The sequence below is a fragment of the Echinops telfairi genome, unplaced genomic scaffold, assembly GCF_000313985.2.
Source record: "Echinops telfairi isolate 266 unplaced genomic scaffold, ASM31398v2 ScPeMD7_2565;HRSCAF=3150, whole genome shotgun sequence".
Classification (NCBI taxonomy): Eukaryota; Metazoa; Chordata; class Mammalia; order Afrosoricida; family Tenrecidae; genus Echinops; species Echinops telfairi.
The window spans coordinates 4385340-4402226 of NW_022106463.1; the positions used below are offsets into that span (position 1 = coordinate 4385340).

General features: G+C 51.3%; 1 protein-coding gene across 2 annotated transcripts in view; it reads right to left on the bottom strand.

Annotated features, from left to right (window-relative positions):
• Window positions 1–3249: 3249 nt before the first annotated feature.
• The window catches only part of MTMR6 (myotubularin related protein 6), a 37389-nt gene continuing 23751 nt past the window's right edge, over window positions 3250–16887 (bottom strand). Inside the window, exons 6-15 of one of the 2 annotated variants that reach the window (XM_045294012.1) lie at window positions 16145–16279; window positions 14855–14968; window positions 12776–12908; window positions 11827–11936; window positions 10027–10152; window positions 7935–7984; window positions 7240–7440; window positions 5441–5572; window positions 5239–5365; window positions 3250–4956 (exon numbers count right to left, since the gene is read on the bottom strand). In XM_045294012.1, the coding sequence (XP_045149947.1) occupies window positions 4696–4956; window positions 5239–5365; window positions 5441–5572; window positions 7240–7440; window positions 7935–7984; window positions 10027–10152; window positions 11827–11936; window positions 12776–12908; window positions 14855–14968; window positions 16145–16279 (1389 nt within the window). In that variant the 3' untranslated portion in view covers window positions 3250–4695. The remainder of the gene's footprint in view (window positions 4957–5238; window positions 5366–5440; window positions 5573–7239; window positions 7441–7934; window positions 7985–10026; window positions 10153–11826; window positions 11937–12775; window positions 12909–14854; window positions 14969–16144; window positions 16280–16887) is intronic. The other variant, XM_045294011.1, reaches the window with a different exon arrangement.

The following is a 16887-nucleotide window of genomic DNA, read 5'->3' on the forward strand; positions in this document are numbered from 1 at the left end:
CTGGGCCACCCTTTTTTTTTTCCGCCCTGTTACTGGCAGTTTGTTCTGAGTCCAGAGTCTCTGATGGATCTGATCTCCCAGCTTTTTTTCCTGCAAGGAGGGGTGTTGACCTGCAGCTCTTTATAGGCCAAACCTATACTCCTGATTCACCAAGAGCATTCCTTCTCAGTTCTGCCCACTGACAGGGCCCAGAAGCAATGACAAAGCATTAGCAACAAGCACATCTAGGCCCAGAGTTTGGTTTCTAATTGCGATTGCCCGTGAGCAAAGAAAGGTTCCTTGGAGAAGCGGCTGCTTCCAAAACTCGGGCAAAGTACAAGATGAACCTGGGGTGTACGGTTGTGTTAGAAATAAACTGATGCTCAAGCTTAGAGGGGCGTTCAAAAGTTTACAGAAGGGCCTTCAAAGGGATCCTATTGGCCATACTTGGAAAAATCCAGGCAAAAAGAGCATTTGGTGTAATTGATTCAAAAATCTATGTCCCTAGTGAGAGAAAATGGCTTTTATTGTTTTTGTTTTTTTATGAAAAACTATTACACCAACTTCTTCCTCTTGATAATTAATAACTCAAAGAATTAAACATTTGCCATCCCTTGGCTAGAGGAATGCTCCCCACTTCACGGGTCAAAACGTTCCGCAATAATGCAGTAACTGAAGAGGAGAGATGGCAGGGTAAGCCAGGGATATTGACTTGATGCCCAAAGACCACGCCACACAACACGTGATACTGCAGAGAAAAAAGTGTACCTTTTCAAAGGCGAGAGCAAGTGATCAAGATCAGAGTCACCACCAGTGAAACAAGCTCCCGTCATCCCCCAAGTCCTGCAGTACGGAGCGCACAGCATCCCGCCTAGAGTGCTTCCTCGGCAGCTAAGCCAGAGCCCACTCTCCAGGAGGAAGGGCAGACAGGGGCAATCAGACAGAAGCAGAAGTCTCCAATTGGCCTGGTTCAAGAGTCCCTGAAGTGGAGAAAAGGGGAGGAGACTGCTCAGGACCAAGAACTCCAAGGAGGACAGCCAGATGCGATGCACTCTACGTACTGAGCATCGTGAACCTGAACTGGGTCCTGACCAGTCACAGGTGGAGTCGCATACTGGGGTCAATGAAGGACTGAACCTCTGGTAATGTTAAGGATTTATTGATTTCTTCAGTTGCTAATGGTTTCTCAGAGGATGGACGGGGTTATACTGCAGTAATAAAGAACTCACAGTCTCCGTTGCTGTACACCAAGGTTTATTTCACACTGGTACTCGGTCCAATCTACCACAGCATGTTGCACCCTTGCCCCCGCCCCGCTTGTACAGCTCTTTGTACAAGAGTACATCGGCCGCCCTTTAAGGAGAGAGAGGCTGGGGATCGAGTTCTGCAGTGTGTCTCTCCCCTTGAGCATCATCATCTCTGAACTATCATGAGATGCAAGCACTCTTATGCATGTGTTGTTTTGAATATGCCAGATGGCCGTTCTGAACCTACCAAATCAAAAGGTTAAAGCCCAAAGCTGTAGAGTCTACTCATTGGCTATTAGGAAGGTGCGGTGCAAGACAACCACAAAGACAGCACTGTCCTGGAAACCACTTAGGTGCCACCAAGATGGTTCTGACCCGTGGCGCCCCCGTTCACAACAGCAGGACACACTGCCTGGTGCCGCACCACCCTCGCGGTTGTTCTCATGTGTGAGCCCATTGTCACAGCCACTGTGTCCCTCCATCTACCCAAGTCTTCCTCTTTTCTACTGACTGTCCACTTCACCAGCCATGAAGCCCTTTAACGGGGACTGGTCTCTCCCAACTACATAGCCAAAGTACACGAGACACAGTCTCACCATCCAGCTTCTACGCAGCAGTCTGGCTGGACTTCTTCCAGGGCAGATGAACTTGTTCTCTTGGCAGTCCACGGTACTTCCAATATTCTTCCCCAGCACCGTGATGCAAACGCATGCATTCTTCTTTGGTCTTCCTTCTTCAATGCCCAACTTTCCCATGCATATGGGACGACTGAGATGACTGCCAGAGCACAAACACTGTTTTTATTATAAAACGATTATTAGTTCTTTTCAGTCTTGGAAAGTAAACACGATGGTATTATATTCTGTTAGAGGTGACTAGTCATTTTAAACTATTGTCTTTTTCTGTGTACAACTTTCTGAACCTCACATCTAGTTATGTCTATTTTTAAATCCAGGCTCAACGTGTTATTACCTTAACCAATCAAGTGATGCTAATGCCAACTGGACTACTGCATGGAAAAGCCAACGACACAGCTAGAACTCAGCTAACGGCAGTGGATCCGTGTCATTCATCAAGTCTGCTCCGTAGAGTTCCAGAAAACCGGCATTTCCCCATCTGGGAGGCCAGCGGGAAGTGTCTCGGTCTTCTAAGCTGACTGGCAGACATTCTCAAGGAAGGTAAGGCTGACACCATGGACCTTGCCCTGCCACCTTCCAAACTACAGCAGGCGCGGCTTCCCTTTGGGTTTGGCTGCATGCTCCCTGCGCCACTCCGAGCCTACCTCGGGGACGGCTCCCCCAAACACCCCCGGGAAGTCCCACGCGTGCGCCGTCAGCCACGTCCCTTCTAGTGCTCGTGCCCACACCTCCTCTGGGGCAGCGATTTGACCTTAAGCGTGGGCTCTCACTTGACTTGCCTTCCAATCACTAAGTTGTTAAGGGCCCCCCCAAATACTGATGCCAACGCCAAAAATGATCAAGTACCAAAGGGAAATCCAACTTGATTAATTAATTACCTATGGGACTGCCAACCCTGAGGCGCTGGGCTGCTAGCTGTTAAGGTTGGCAGCAGGAAACCACCAGCCGCTCCGCGGAAGAAAGGCGAGGGACCCCCAGGGGCAGTTCTTCTCTGTCCTACAGGGTCCCTGTGAGTCAACGCCAATTCCATGGCGCTGAGTTTGGTGTAGATGCCTATGGTCAATATACGTGCCCACAGCGGCTGCACTCCTGGGCTCAGGCACAGGGACAGCTGTGAGGGCGGGGCAGGACCAGGCCGTGTGTGTTCTGCTGCACAGAGTCAGAGCCGACTCGAAGACACCCAATAACATTCTCAATATTTGGGAAATTTTTCGTGTAACAGGTATTATTTATAAACATCCCTCCTTTAGACTATGCGCTGCCCAAATCTTACCGACTGCTACGGTTACTCTAATGTATCGTGCAGGTCCATTTGCTTAGCAGAGATCGAAAACAAAACATAAGAACTTGATTCTATTTGTTTTTTGAAAAAGCAGAACAAAAAATTCAAAGTAAAATGTGAACATTTAATTACTTTTAAATAATGCATGAAATAATTTACATGCTACACATTGCCAAACACACTGCAACTCAATCCAATATATAGGATGCACTGGCAGTCCGTTTGCTCCCGATCTATACACCTGGCAGGCCACTCAGCGGGGAGGGAAAGAAACACTGGTAGGCACGGCTGCAGTTACAGACTCGGAGAGAACACAAGAAGCCTGCCCTGGAAGACTTCCACCCATACAGGAGCCCAGAACGGAAAAGCAAGGCATGCCCCCGGAGACACGAACCCCCCCACCAGGGCTTAAGTTGCTTTTGTTAAAATTTGAAATTTAGATAAAGCTCTCTTTCATGTTCCATTTCTTCTCGTGTGTTGGACAGATGGAAAGAAAGAACGCGCTCCACGGAGCAATGGCTGCCTTGTTTGTGAGCCAGGCGGGTTTGGATCACCTGGCAGGCAGACCGTGGCTGAGTGGTACAGGTTTGTTCTTCAGTGGGTCCTCCTCCTGGGTCCCACGTCCATGTTAGAGCCTCATCTGTTCAAAAGTTAAAGCCGAATAAAGCCAAACCAGAAGACAAAACCCAACAGGACGTAGGGGTCCAGATATAAAAGACGGTCGGATATTCGATTCGTATTTAAGAAATCCAGAACCGAGCTATGCTGTCCAGAACAAGCCTTCAACCTAGCTTTGGGCAAACTGACTCAGGGGAGACCCGCTGGTGCTGACTCGCTGTGAGCAGGGCAGGGCACCAGCCACACAGGATCGCCGATGGGTACTTGGGCCACTGTTCGCTAGGTATGTGTGTTGGGGGGGGGGGGGGACGGGGACAAAGGGGACAGCAGGGTGGGGAAGATTCAGGCAATTCTGCGTCATGGGGACGCAGGTCTTTACAAATCAGTGAGGCTATCACAATGAAAACCGACTAACCAACCAACCCATCTCGCTTCGGGCTAGAAAACGGAAAAGGCTAAAGAGAAAGACCGGAAGGATTTATTGTAAGGCCTCCTTAGAGATCGCTTCCATGGTCCTGCGGTGTGGAACACGAGGAGCTGGCAAAGCGGATCCGGGTATGGCGAGTGACATGATCATCAGGGAGGACCCCCGCAGCAGGTTCCGCTCCTGGCAGCTCCGCGAGGCTCACGGCCGGTCATTCCTGGTGGCCGGGGTCACAGAGCAGTGCCAATTCACTAGTGTACAGCAGCGTGCACGGGGTTCTGAGCAAAGCTCCCAGGGAAGTGAACGCTCATTGCTCACAGAAGCGCACACCATTCCTTGCTGCGGAGGCAGGAACCTGGCTTGTTCTTGTCCTCTCACAGGAGCAGTGCTATCCTGTCTTCAACCCTCGGGTCATCAGTCAAAACCCCCCGGGTAGTCAGGCTGCCAGGGCAGGAAGCCTCCCGGTGACCCACCCTCTATCCATCTCACCCTACCCCCGCGGGGCATCTAGCAGGTCATCCTTGCCACGCCGTACTCCAGGCTGACCACGCCGGGCTCGGCCTTGGCGAAGGTCTCGGCGTAGTCGCTGTAGCGGTTGTCGGTGGCCTCGCTGCCCTCTATCGTCCGCAGGGCGTCGGCCACTGGGAGCAGAGCCTGCTCTTTCAGGCACAGGGACGCTTTCAGAGCAGGTGAGTCGGGCCGAACCGAGTGCAGCTGTTCTTTGGTGAGGACACCAGCTGTCTGCTTGTTTGTGTGCTGCTGAAGTTTCTACGACAAGCCAGATGGGAGACGGGTTACGAGCTGCACATCCCACCCTGCATAGGGCCAGGACATGCAAGCGGGGAACAACGCAAAGCTGTGTGTCTGGAGGTTTTGCATACGATGCAGGATAACATCTCAAAAACCTGGTGCTGAGGAGCATGGCAGGGAAGGAGCCTTAACCTTTTAGTTCTCTTAGAACTAAAGTCTTGTATAGTCCCTGGCCCTGGCAGCCCAGGGAAAGACCACCACTTCATGTGCCAGGTGTGTCCGCAACCGCAGGGTACTTACAGACTCCAGGTCTCTCAGCTCTTTCTCCAGCTGTTTGTTCTGCGCACTCATGGCCATCACCGTGTGAAACACCGACTGCCGGGGGTGCAAGGTTCGGTCAAACTGGTGGTACATGCTTCTCCAAAACCTGGAGAGAGAAAAAGCTTCAGTGGAAGCAGCGTGGGGACAAGCAGCCAGGCAGGGGTCAAAGGCGCCAACGTACTTGAACTGGAAAGACACCGTGCTAGGCTCCAAGACCGTCAGTCTGTGCGGCGGGGAGCTGTAGAGGGCGTTTTGGTACTTCGTTTGGTCATCCAAAAGAAACGGCCACAGGGAGTAAGTCTTCTCCTCCAACCTGAAAGGCCATCAGAAAAGTGTCAGGACCTTCCTACTGCTGCAAAGTAACTGGCCTCGCCCTTCAGTTCTCTAACTCGGGCCACTGGATTCAAAGGATAGGCAAGCTTTGGCCTTCTGTCCACCGTCTAACCTCGCCCTGTCTACACATTTGGTGTCATCTTCTCCTTTCGCCCCCTCTTCAGGTCCCTAATTGGATCACAGGTCTCAAACACAGCCCGCGGGCAATACTACTTTCCCTCATGACCATACGCCTTAGGAGGCTTCTCTCTCCCCTCCCAGTCTCAGCTAGACAATTGCTACCTCCCCACCCGCACCTCCAGCTGGAATAAGCAGCAGCTCTCTCTCCCTGTGTGGCCTGCAGCGGCAAGCATGCCAGCCGCATCAGACGTCAGTGTAAGCGGGTCCACAGCGGAGAGGGGGCAAAATCAGGACAGCCAGTGAGTCCGAGTGGAACGGCTTAGGGTAGTGTGCCTACCGAGCAAACATGGGTGGGAGCGGGGCAAGAAAGGAGTTGAAAGCTGGGACCCCTAAGATAACCCCACTATTTTCTCAGGAAAGACTGCAAGATATCATTACTCTTAGTACCATCTGTGAAAATGCTATTCTTCTCCCCTAAAATAGCTCTTTACTCCAAGAAGTCACCTGCTTCGAGTGTGACGAACAGCTGGTTACAAATTACGTCAGCACCCAGCTAAAGTCTTAAAATTCCTTGACAGTTTTGTGACCTCGCAGCACAGTTGGATACTGGCAAGGTCAGTGGTTCAAAACCACAGGCTGCTCCATGGGAGAAAGATGAGGCTCTCTGATTCCATGGATTTAGAGCCTCAAATCTATTCTGTCCTTAGGGTCACCATGAGTCAGAACTGACTCAATGGCGGTGGGTGGGTATGCCCAAGAATCTGAAACTCAACAAAATCTAAACTCCTAAGACCAGGGTGCCCTTCACCCTACTGCACAGGAGCCCTGGTGCCGTAGTTGTTACACATTGGGCTGCTAACTGTAAGGTCAGCAGTTCAAAACCACCAGCAGCTCAGAGAGAGAAAGACAAAGCTTTCTACTCCCTTCAAGGGTTAGAGTCTCAGAAGCCCACAGGGGAAGTTCTCCCCTGTCTGATGGGGTTGCTATGAGTTGAAATCGACTCACTAGCAGTTGAGTTGTTCATTTCGTTGTTGTGTTTTGTTTTTATATTTTAGGGTGGAGGAGTACTTTTCTGCAAGGAGCCCTGATGGTATAGTGGGTTATAGTTGGGCTGTTAACCCCAAAGTCAGCAGTTCAAGCCCACCAGCCACTCCAGAGGAGAAAGACGAGGCTTTCCACACCCATACAGAGCTCCAGCCTTAGGAACCCACAGGGAAGTTCTCTTCTGTCTTACAGACACGATATAAACGGGAACCGACAGGAGGGCAGTGAGTTTGGTTTGGTTTTTCTGTTTAGTTTTGTTTTTTTAATTTAAACAAAGACGTACTTTCCATTAGTCTGAGAGACTGAAGGAATCTCTAGAGTACTTAACGTCAGAAATACAGGCAGTAAAATAATTACTATCAACATCAGTTCTATCTCATACCGTTCTAAGTATTTGAGTTTAACAATGATTTACCTGAGGCCTCAAGTAAGTAGGACTCAAGAGGAACAAAAAAGAAATATACTACAATCAAATCAACTCACTTGAGCTCTTCTCTTTCCTTCTGACAATTTCCAAGGAAGTTTCCAAATTGGCAAGAATGAATGTGTTCGTGGATCTGAAGAAGAAACGCTTCATTGAATTCAAAGGCTTGTGGAAACTGTTCGGTCAAATGCCATACACACTCCAAAAACTGAATAAACACGGGTGAGATTTCCTTTGGGTCACCGTCCAAATGGCCACACCTAGCCCCCCAAAAAAGCACAAGCTTTTAAAAGGCATCCATTGTTCAGGTATCTCTACATTTAAACACATTTCCTCAAACAAACACATTCTCAAGCACCGTTACCTCAGCACAAAAGAACGGTAATATTTCCACTGAAACCATTAATAGAACTTTTTTTTTTTGATAGAACTTTCAGGGCCGTGTCCCTTCTAAACACTACATACAACCAGCCCAAAAGGAAGACTGTGGATAGCCACAGAGCAACAGTGGTTCTCAGAGTTTACAAGATGAAAGAAACGAGGAACAGACATCCGACCAGTCTGTGTAACTTAGTCCAAAAGCATAACTACCCCCACCCTGCATGCACTTGACACACACACACACACACACATGCACACACGTGTGCACACACACACCCTCTGATCTGAGCGCTCAAACAACACAGACCCTTATCTGCCATTTAGACAAGTTTCACTAACTTTAAAAATAAATAAATACATGCTCGGGACTCACCTCTCTGAAAATTTATGTCCAAAGGAGATCCAATCTTTTTGTATTAAAACCTTAGTAAGAAAAAGTGACAGCCATTTAAGCACAGTTCCCATGTTTCTCTCTGGGACGGGCTACATCCTACAGCTTAAAATCAGGATTACATTTCATTTATGGTTGGGGGAGGAGTAGATTAGAGCTGGTGCTGAGAAAGTGAAAATGATACAGGGAAAGAAACGGCTGTCTTGTGATTAAGATGCTTTTATTTGCATTCATTATATTTAAAAAAAACAACAACAAAACGGCCTTCTGCCTACATTTAAACTTTCATATGTATGAGGGTCAAATCTACATAGATAAAGGGTTAGGAAAAATTCGTTGGTGGCACAGAGGTTACAAGTTAGGCTGCTAACTGCAAGGTCAGCAGTTCAAAACCACTCGCTGCTCCTCAAAGCAAAGACAAGCTTTCTATTTCCTCTGAAACTTCGACACCCCACCCCGCCCCCACCCCTTAACTGACAACCTCCAAAAGGAGACTTCCGTTCCCACTGCTCCTACCACCAGGAAGCGCTCGGATTGTTGCCGGTGTCTCCTCAGTGGCCGGGACTTCACCTGGCGCTCCAGCAGACGGCGCCAGCAAACCTGGCCGTCTGAGCCAAGCTTTATCCTTATGCTTTGCTCTCTAGGCAAGCTCTGCTGTTTGGCTGCATGACGCTCATTAGCAGCACTCCGACCTACTGCGGAGGGGACAGGGTGATCCAGAAACCTCCCACCCTCTCCCTCCCTGACATCCAACCGAAGGACAGAGGACAGGGGTCTCTGGTTTCCTAGGCTGTGACTCTTTACAAGAGTAGACAGCCACCGCTTTCCTCCCCAAACCTCGCTACATCTAGTCATTCTAGGCTGATAAAAATGTCCTGACCTCTATTCATTTCCCTTACATGCCATGAGTTAAGGCACACATCCTGAAAACAGCCATTCCTTTGCCAGAGTCAGTCTTTATAAAGCAGATCACCTGTTCAACTAGAAATTTAATCTCAGGGATAAAACGGGCCTCCTAACCAATTCAGGAGCTCTAAATGGAAAGTCTCTCAGAAAATAATTATTTTAAGTGCATTTATCTCTGTCTTAAGATTAAAAACGGAGAGGAGATATCCACCATTTCTGTTTTCACATTTTAAACTAAAATCAAACCCACCGCTGCCAAGTTGATTTCAACTCCAAGTGATCCTATAGCATGGTTCCATGGCTGTCAATCTTCAAGGGAGTGGCCAGCCTCACCTTTCTCCTGCACAGCGGCCTGTGGGTTTGCACTGCTAATCTTGCAGTTTGCAGACCAATGCCTAGTCCAGTCCACTGCCCCAAAAGAGTTCTTTCACCCCTTGCCAAGGAGTCGCCTCTGACTCATGGAGACCCTGCCCAGGACAGAGTGGAACTGCTCCACCGGACTCCCGAGACAAGAAATCTCACAGGAGCAGTGAGCTTCATCTAACCCAGTGGTTCCCAACCTTCCTAATGCCGGGCCCCCCTTTCATACAGTTCTGCATGCTGTGCTGACCCCCGACCATAAGATGATCTTCATTGATCCTTCATCACTGTCATTTTGCTACTGTGATGAATCAGGCAACCCCTGTGAAAGGGTTGTTGGACCCCCAAAGGGGTCTCGCCCCACTGGTTGAGAACTGCTGAACCGCTACCATGACACTTCAGAGGGAAGAAAAAGTACAAATGACGTTCCTCCAATGTAAAAGCTTGTGCCTGTTGCACAAGAGGCTGGCTGGCCAGACAGACAGGCTGGGGCCCATGGTCCTGGGTCCTTGGCCGATGTTGGACAGGCCAGTCTGCAGGGGAGGCTGTCGGACAGAGGCAGTCTGGGGGCCACCTTGGACCTCACTTGAGCTCCACCAAACCATTCCCATCAGCTGTGACCTGAGAAGCGAGGGCCCATCCCAGGGGTGGGGAACGTCCACCACCAGCTAACATCCCTCACCTCTTAAGAGAGAAGCAGCTCCAGCATCACATTAGGGGGGAGTGCGTTACATGTTGACCAGCACGGTCTGAGCAGGGCCCTGGCAGACAACAGGTTCCCAGCCCCGGGAGCAGAGTGGGCACTCACCATGAATCCTTTGATGGTCCTGTAGTAGGGATCCAGGAGGAGGGAGCCGAGGGAGCAGACCTGAGACGTGCGGTCCCAGCCGTCAGAGCAATGCACAAGCACACTGGCGTTCTCCACCGTGATTGCCTGAGGCGACAGACAGCACACACACAGCTGTACACAGTTTGCACCCACTCGGGGAGCTAAGTTAACATGTACACTCTGGTGGCAAACTGGCTACAGAGTTGGGCTGTCAACCACGAGGTTAGCAGTTTGAAACTACCAGCAGCTCCCCAGGGGAAAGGTGAGGCTTTCTACTCCAGTACAGAGATGCAGTCTCGGAAACCCACAGGGGCAGTTCTACCCTGTCCCATAGGGTCACTAGGAATCAGAATCCACTCGGTGGCAGTGAGTTTGGTTTTGGGCTTTTAACTAGCAGGAAAGGAGCTCTGGAAGACCAGGGGTTAAGCACGTGACTGCTAACCAAAAGATCAGCAGTTTAAGCCCATCAGCCGCTCTGAGGGAGAAAGATGAGGCAGTGTGAAGCCTTTCTACTCTGTGCTCCCGGGAGCGGTGCTCCAGCATCAACCTGAGAGCAGTGAGCTTGGTTTTGGGATAACCCCGCCCCACGGCCACTGAGCCAATTCCAACTCCTAATGACCCCACAGGGGCTCAGAGAGCTGCTCCCGAGGGTGACTGAGACAGTCGATCTTCAGCTTTCTCCCAGGGAGTGGGTGGTGGGTTTAAATCACCAATTTTGTGGCTGGTGGTGTGGACTCTTTACCCACAGGGTCACAGGGCATCTTTTAGGTGTCAATCAGCAGGTATCTTCGGAAGAAGGGGCCTACTCTTACCCTAAGTACGATCACCTTTGGTAGGAGCCCTGGTGGCATAATGGTTGTGTTGGGCTAATAACTGCGAGGTCAGCAGTTCAAACCCACCAGCCACTCTGTGGAAGAGAGCTAAGGCTTTCCATTCTCAAACACTTACAGTCCCGGAAACCCACACGGGCAGTTCCACCCGGTCACATAGGGTTGCTATGAGTCAGAAGAGACTCGGTGGTGGGGAGCTGAGCTGGAGATAGCCTCTGTCCTTGCAGTACCTGGGTGTCCGGGGCTGGTGAGTGGACACACCTGGAAAGTCAACATCAACCAGGAGCTGCGATTCAAGTGATCCTGCGGGACTGGGCAATGAAAGCCAGAGCATGAAGACACTGAGGGCTTCCTGGTTGACGAGGACAGCTGTGGGCTGAGGAAGCTCCAGGATGGACACCCTCCCGCCCCGCACACTGGGCGCCCCCTCCTGCGTCTCCCAATAGGTTGTGAGCTGTCAGTGGTCACCAGCCTGTCCACACTGCAAGTCCTCTGAGTCCTCCCAGCAAGCCCACGAGGCAGTGGGAGCCAGCAGGCTGGAAAGGAAGGGGGTTGTGAACCTACGTGGGTGGCTGGGAAACCAGCCCCACATCAGTAGCCACCGGTCAGAAGGGCGGTGTCCTTCTACCACGTGAGCTGTGGCTCATTTCAGGGAAGCGCTCCAGCTCACCGGCCAGGTGAGGTCCTCACCGCACAGTTTCCCAAACCCAGAACCCAATCGCAAAGTGGGCAGGGAAGACGCAACAGGATGACAACGCTCTGGCTTGAGGCGTTCTCTAGACGCGCCTGCACAGAGGGCTCCGTGATATCTGAGAGCATCGCACGGAAGTGAGCCTCCACCGACGTCATCCAGGCTCCCTGACCCGACGAGATACCAGCAACCAGGTCCTCAACCCCTTCCTTCCCCGTGGCAGCAGAACCCCCAAACAGGGTGGGGGTGAAGAGGCACCTTGGCGAGGAAGATGGCAGCATCCATGACGGCTTTGATGTGGCGCAGCCACCCGGCGCTCTCCAGGCCCGAGTAGAAGTCGTTGACGGACAGGCCCTTGGCACCACTGACTGAAAGAGGGGGAGATTGTCATGAGGAAACAGTGTCCCCGGCTCCTGCCCAGCGGGGCTCTCGGCCAGTCAACTGGAGGGAAAGAAAGGGCAGCAGGGACAGGCAGGACTCCTGCCACATGAAACGACGCTCTCAGGAGCTCGGTCATGAGCTGGGGGGGGGAGTCTTTCTGTCATGCCTGCACAACCTCCTAAATACGGCAAGCGGAAGCCTGTGTTTAACTAACAGGAGTCTGCGCTTCCATTTTCACGGGTTGGGCAGGTGCCGTGCAAGGGCCACAGGCGGCCCGAGAAATCGTCCATACCAGCTCACGTGACCCGCCTCCCCAGAGAAGCCATGCCAGCCCTCATGAGGGGCGTGTTCATTCCGTGCCTGACCAATGTGGCCTAAGAGTGGTGTGGTAAATATTCACACTGTCCCTGGCAGACAGAAGCTGCCCCGGCCTGCCCCAGACTGATTTCATTACTCTTGACACCTCGGGATGTCAGTCTCATGGGACGGCAGCAAGGCCGGGGCGTGACTGCTCCCAGCCCGGGCAACCGAACACGCCACTCACAGCCACTGCACACGGAGGGGCAGCACACCTCCTGGAGTCTACGACCTGGTCTTTAAAAAGAGTAAACGTGCTCATTGTTCAGTTTTTTGTTTTGTTTTTTACACGTTAAAAGAAAAGTTCTGGTTTGGGGGTCAAATACAATCCATGTACATAAAGTAACTTCACTTTGTACCCTCCGACTGTTGCTTTGTTCCCCTTTGGCTCTTCCTGATGGGAACCATTTCGGCTGGCATGAGCATCTCTACTGGGCAGGGGCACCCAGGAGATAGGTAGGAATCGTACCTTCCAGTAACTTCTGCAGGCTGGACCTCATGACGTGGATGTTCTCAATGCCGACAAACTGAAAGCGGATGTTGGAGTAGTTGTCCTCGTTCTCGTAGCCCTTCCCTGCGGCTCGGTTGGCCATGGCGTTCAGCTGCAGTGGAAGGGTTCAGAAATTTGGCCACAAATTCCACCTGCCGTTGAGCTTAAGCTGATCAAAATGTGGCGGAGAACCCGCCAGACTCAGCAGTAGGTTTGCAGGAGTTCACCAACACTGGGCAGGCCACGACTTCTGACTGAGGGGAAGCACTATCGGGGCCAGAGCCAGGGGAGGAGGGCGCTGCCTGCTGGGGGCCCAGACGGAGCTGCCCACGAAGAAACCAGGAGGCAAGCTCGTTAAGCTGTGAGCCCGTCTTCCCTGTTCGCAATCTCTCTCAGCTTAAGATAGAAAAATGTCTCCTGTCTACACCCTACACAGCGAGGGTTGTGAGGTGAGCAGCTTTACTTGTGAAGACTCAACCTAGGGGCACTGGCTCGTTCAGAAAGCCACCAACAAGAACAAAACCCAGAGCCACTGGTGCTGAATTGATTCCGACTCCCAGCAGCCCACAGGCAGAGCAGAGCTGCTCCTGAGGGGGTGCACCTGCACGGGAGCTGACTGTCACCGCTCCCACAGAAGTGGCTGGTGGTTTCGAACCGTCCACCTTTTGGTGAACAGCCGAGCACTCTTAACTTAGGGGGATCCCCAAATATGCCTTAGGCTACTGCTGGTCCCCCATAGCAGAGAAGATTGCAGGCACCCCCCAGTCACCAGTGCGGGCCTGAATCTTCCATCCCAGTCATCTCCAAGAGTGTAGTCCAGGCTGGACTGGGCTCTAGAAGCACACGCATTGCCCGGAAGCCTCTCTAGTCTAACCCAAGTCACCAGCTGTGCTAATCACCAGTGAGCCCAGAGATACGACTTCACGGGACTTGTCACCACCCGGCACCCTAATCCAGAGCGTGAAAGGCACTGTGTAAACTGTCCACTGTGGTTCTGTTCCACTCATGCCCAGGCAACAGGGGCTCACTTGGGCTTTGGCCCCTTTGATTCTACCAAAACAGATTTCCTAAAGCCCCGTAGTCAAACCAGCAAGAGGAGAGCGTGGCTCAGACGGGAGCCTATCAGAGGAGGGCCATTCAAACAGTCCTTGCTAAACCTCCCCACAGGAAGGGGATAGGCCCCCACGGGCAGGGCAGGTATACTTTGGAGGCCTGGAAAAGCAAGGTTACCTGCTGCGGTTTCACCATGACCAGTACCACATGCTCTCCTGAGCCCAAGCAAACAAAACCCCGTGGGAAGACAACCTGTCTTCTCATTCGCTGGATCAGGGTCCCGAGCCGGGACACGACTGTGAAGTTCTATCTCTAGATTCACTGGCTATTTAGCACAAGTAAAATTAAGTCACACTTAAAATGCTTCCTTACGATAGAGGGGTACAATCCCCTGCTGTTGAGTGGCCATAAAGGACAGAGCAGAGCCGCCCTCACAGGGGTCCTGAGGCTGGAGACCTTTACGGAAGCAGACCACCACATCTCGCTTCCAAGGGGCAGCTGGTGGGTCCCCACAGCCAACCACCAACTCGCCTCCAGGGCTCCTTCCCCACCTGACTTCAAGCCTGGCTATTAAGACAGAGAGCAGACCTAGTTCCGGTGTCGAAGGCCGTTGTACAAACGTGGAGTTTCAGAGCCCCAGAGACCAAACCCACCCCTCAGACCTCACCTTCAGGCAGAGGTATGTCCTAGTCCCGAGTGTTACCTACAATAACCCTACAAGCGGCTCCCAGGGATGTAGCCACCCCGATTCTACAGGCGGCCAGAGGTGCTTCTCATGGGAGATGTTACTTCTGCCGTCCAAGCAAGTTCTTTCAGAATGCACGATTATCGAAGGGAACAGACACCCTTTCTACTTTTCCGAGAAGATGGCCACTCCTCTAGGATTAACTCTGTCTTCTCCAGCAGCTCTGGCCACGGGAGACAGCGTCCTGACGGGGGCACATCTAAGACAGCTCCCCTTCCCGCCACCAGGCTGCCTACGGCTGTGCGTGCTACATCGCTCACTCGCTTCCTCTCATCGCTTTCTCTTAGTCTCTCCTCACTCCAGATTTTTGAAGACATCATCACTATAATTCTGCCGATGTCCTTTTGTGAGGCCCACCAGCTCTGCACGCGATGCTATAATGAAAATTGAAAGTCACGTTAGCTGTTGTCCTTGGGAGTTCACGGGCCTATAGGAATTGAGCGTCTGGGTTGCTAAGGGGAGGGGAAGGTTCTGAGATGTGTCCCAGTGATAACAGGCTAAGCTAACACTCTAGGTGGCGAACAGAGCTAGCATCCCAGTTCAGTATAGCTCATCCCTTGGAGTAACATTTCCTCCGTTAAGGTACTATCTGCTGTCCTCATTTTCTTGAAGAATGTTTTAATTACAGGTCTATTGTTTTAACACAAAGCATGGAGTCCATTAAAAACTTGATAGGGCAGAACATGTTGTACATGTACATTGGCCACTATGAGTCACAACAGCACCTAACCACCACCAAGAATAAAAAGAATTTCTGATTTTTTACAACATATATACTACTTACTATTTTGTCACAGTAAGATATGTAAAGCATGGGGGCTTCAGACATTTTGTGGAAAAAATGAAATTGACAAATAATGGAATATAGTCACAAACTTTCTAAGGTCCCCTGGTCTAATCATAGCTTGATTTTCCTAAACCCACAGATCCACAAAGTAAGAGATGGGAGGTATGCAGTCCCCACGCTGATCTAAGTCAGCATCCTCTGAATGACACGCCTGTGTGTGCACACACGGCCAGTGGGCACCTTACTCTTGGAGGGTCTCCCCACCTCTGAGACAACAGAGAACAGTAAAATCCAGTATCAGGGAGCAAACATTTTTAAGAGGGAGGAGTAGGGTGCCTGTGGCAGTCTTGCCTCATGTGAGGCTATCGTTAATCTCTGCTTATCCTCAGTGAGTAAAAATGCCCTGATGGGTATGTTTAGAATATTACTGTGTGGCTGTGGACTGCCATCCCAGACCTGCTGGGGGATGATGTAACACAGGCTGCCGGCACCCTGTCAGCTTCGAGAGTTGAGAAAACTTGACTGAATGTGGAATCAGAGTTTTCAAGCGTGGGCAAAGCACTGTCAGCGGCAGCCAGCCAGATGTGACCATGTGAAAGAAGCACATTCATCCTTCAATCCTTTCCTCAGCAGCAGAGCTCTAACTCGACCACTCTGAAGCTAGGGTGTGGACTGTGAATGCAGGCAGAGGCAGCAGCTCCTAGGCACTAGCACGACACAGGTGCTGTGAACGCCGGCGCGCCGAGCAGCGCCTCATACGTACTTTGGGCCGCGTGTCCATGACGTACATGTAGCGGTTGACGGGGTTGGCTTTACTGACGGCCTGCAGCAGATGCTCGTCCTCCAGGCACCTGGCGCTGAATCCGGACAGGGGCTGGCTACAGCGACAAATGGCAGCCTGGTTTTAAAAGACAGACAACGGATGATTCCAAGATCTCGAGCACCAGGCTCAAAACGCGACAGGCACAAGAAATGTTCAAATGAAATCGCACATCTGTTTGAAAGGCTCAGGGCAGTTGGAAGGCATTAACTTTTCAATCTTATTTCACTACTTTGATATTCCTTCGTCTCCCTGCTAGTCTTCTAAGAACCTAGTACCACCTCTGTCCAGTTTGCTGGGAAAACGCCTGGTCTAGTCTCAGTGCCAAAGTCCAAACTCGCTGTCATCCGGTTGATGCCGACTCATGGGGCCCTACAGGGCAGAGCAGACTGCCCTGTGCGCTTCCAAGACTTCAACTCTTTATAGGAGTAGAAAGTCCTTTCCACGTTCTGGTGGCTTCGAACTACAGATCTTGCACATTGTAAGCACTACGCTGCCTGGCCTGCTAGCAAGTCTCAGTAAGTGACTGACATTAAGATGGGTGCACTTGGCGCTCTATTTAGATGACAAGGTGCCATGCAGTGCATTACCTATACTTTCAAACTGAAATTCAAGCCAAGAGATGTTGAAGCTGAACTTCTCCTTTCCAGAGCCTTTCAGTCCTCTAACCAGAAAAACCAAGCCCA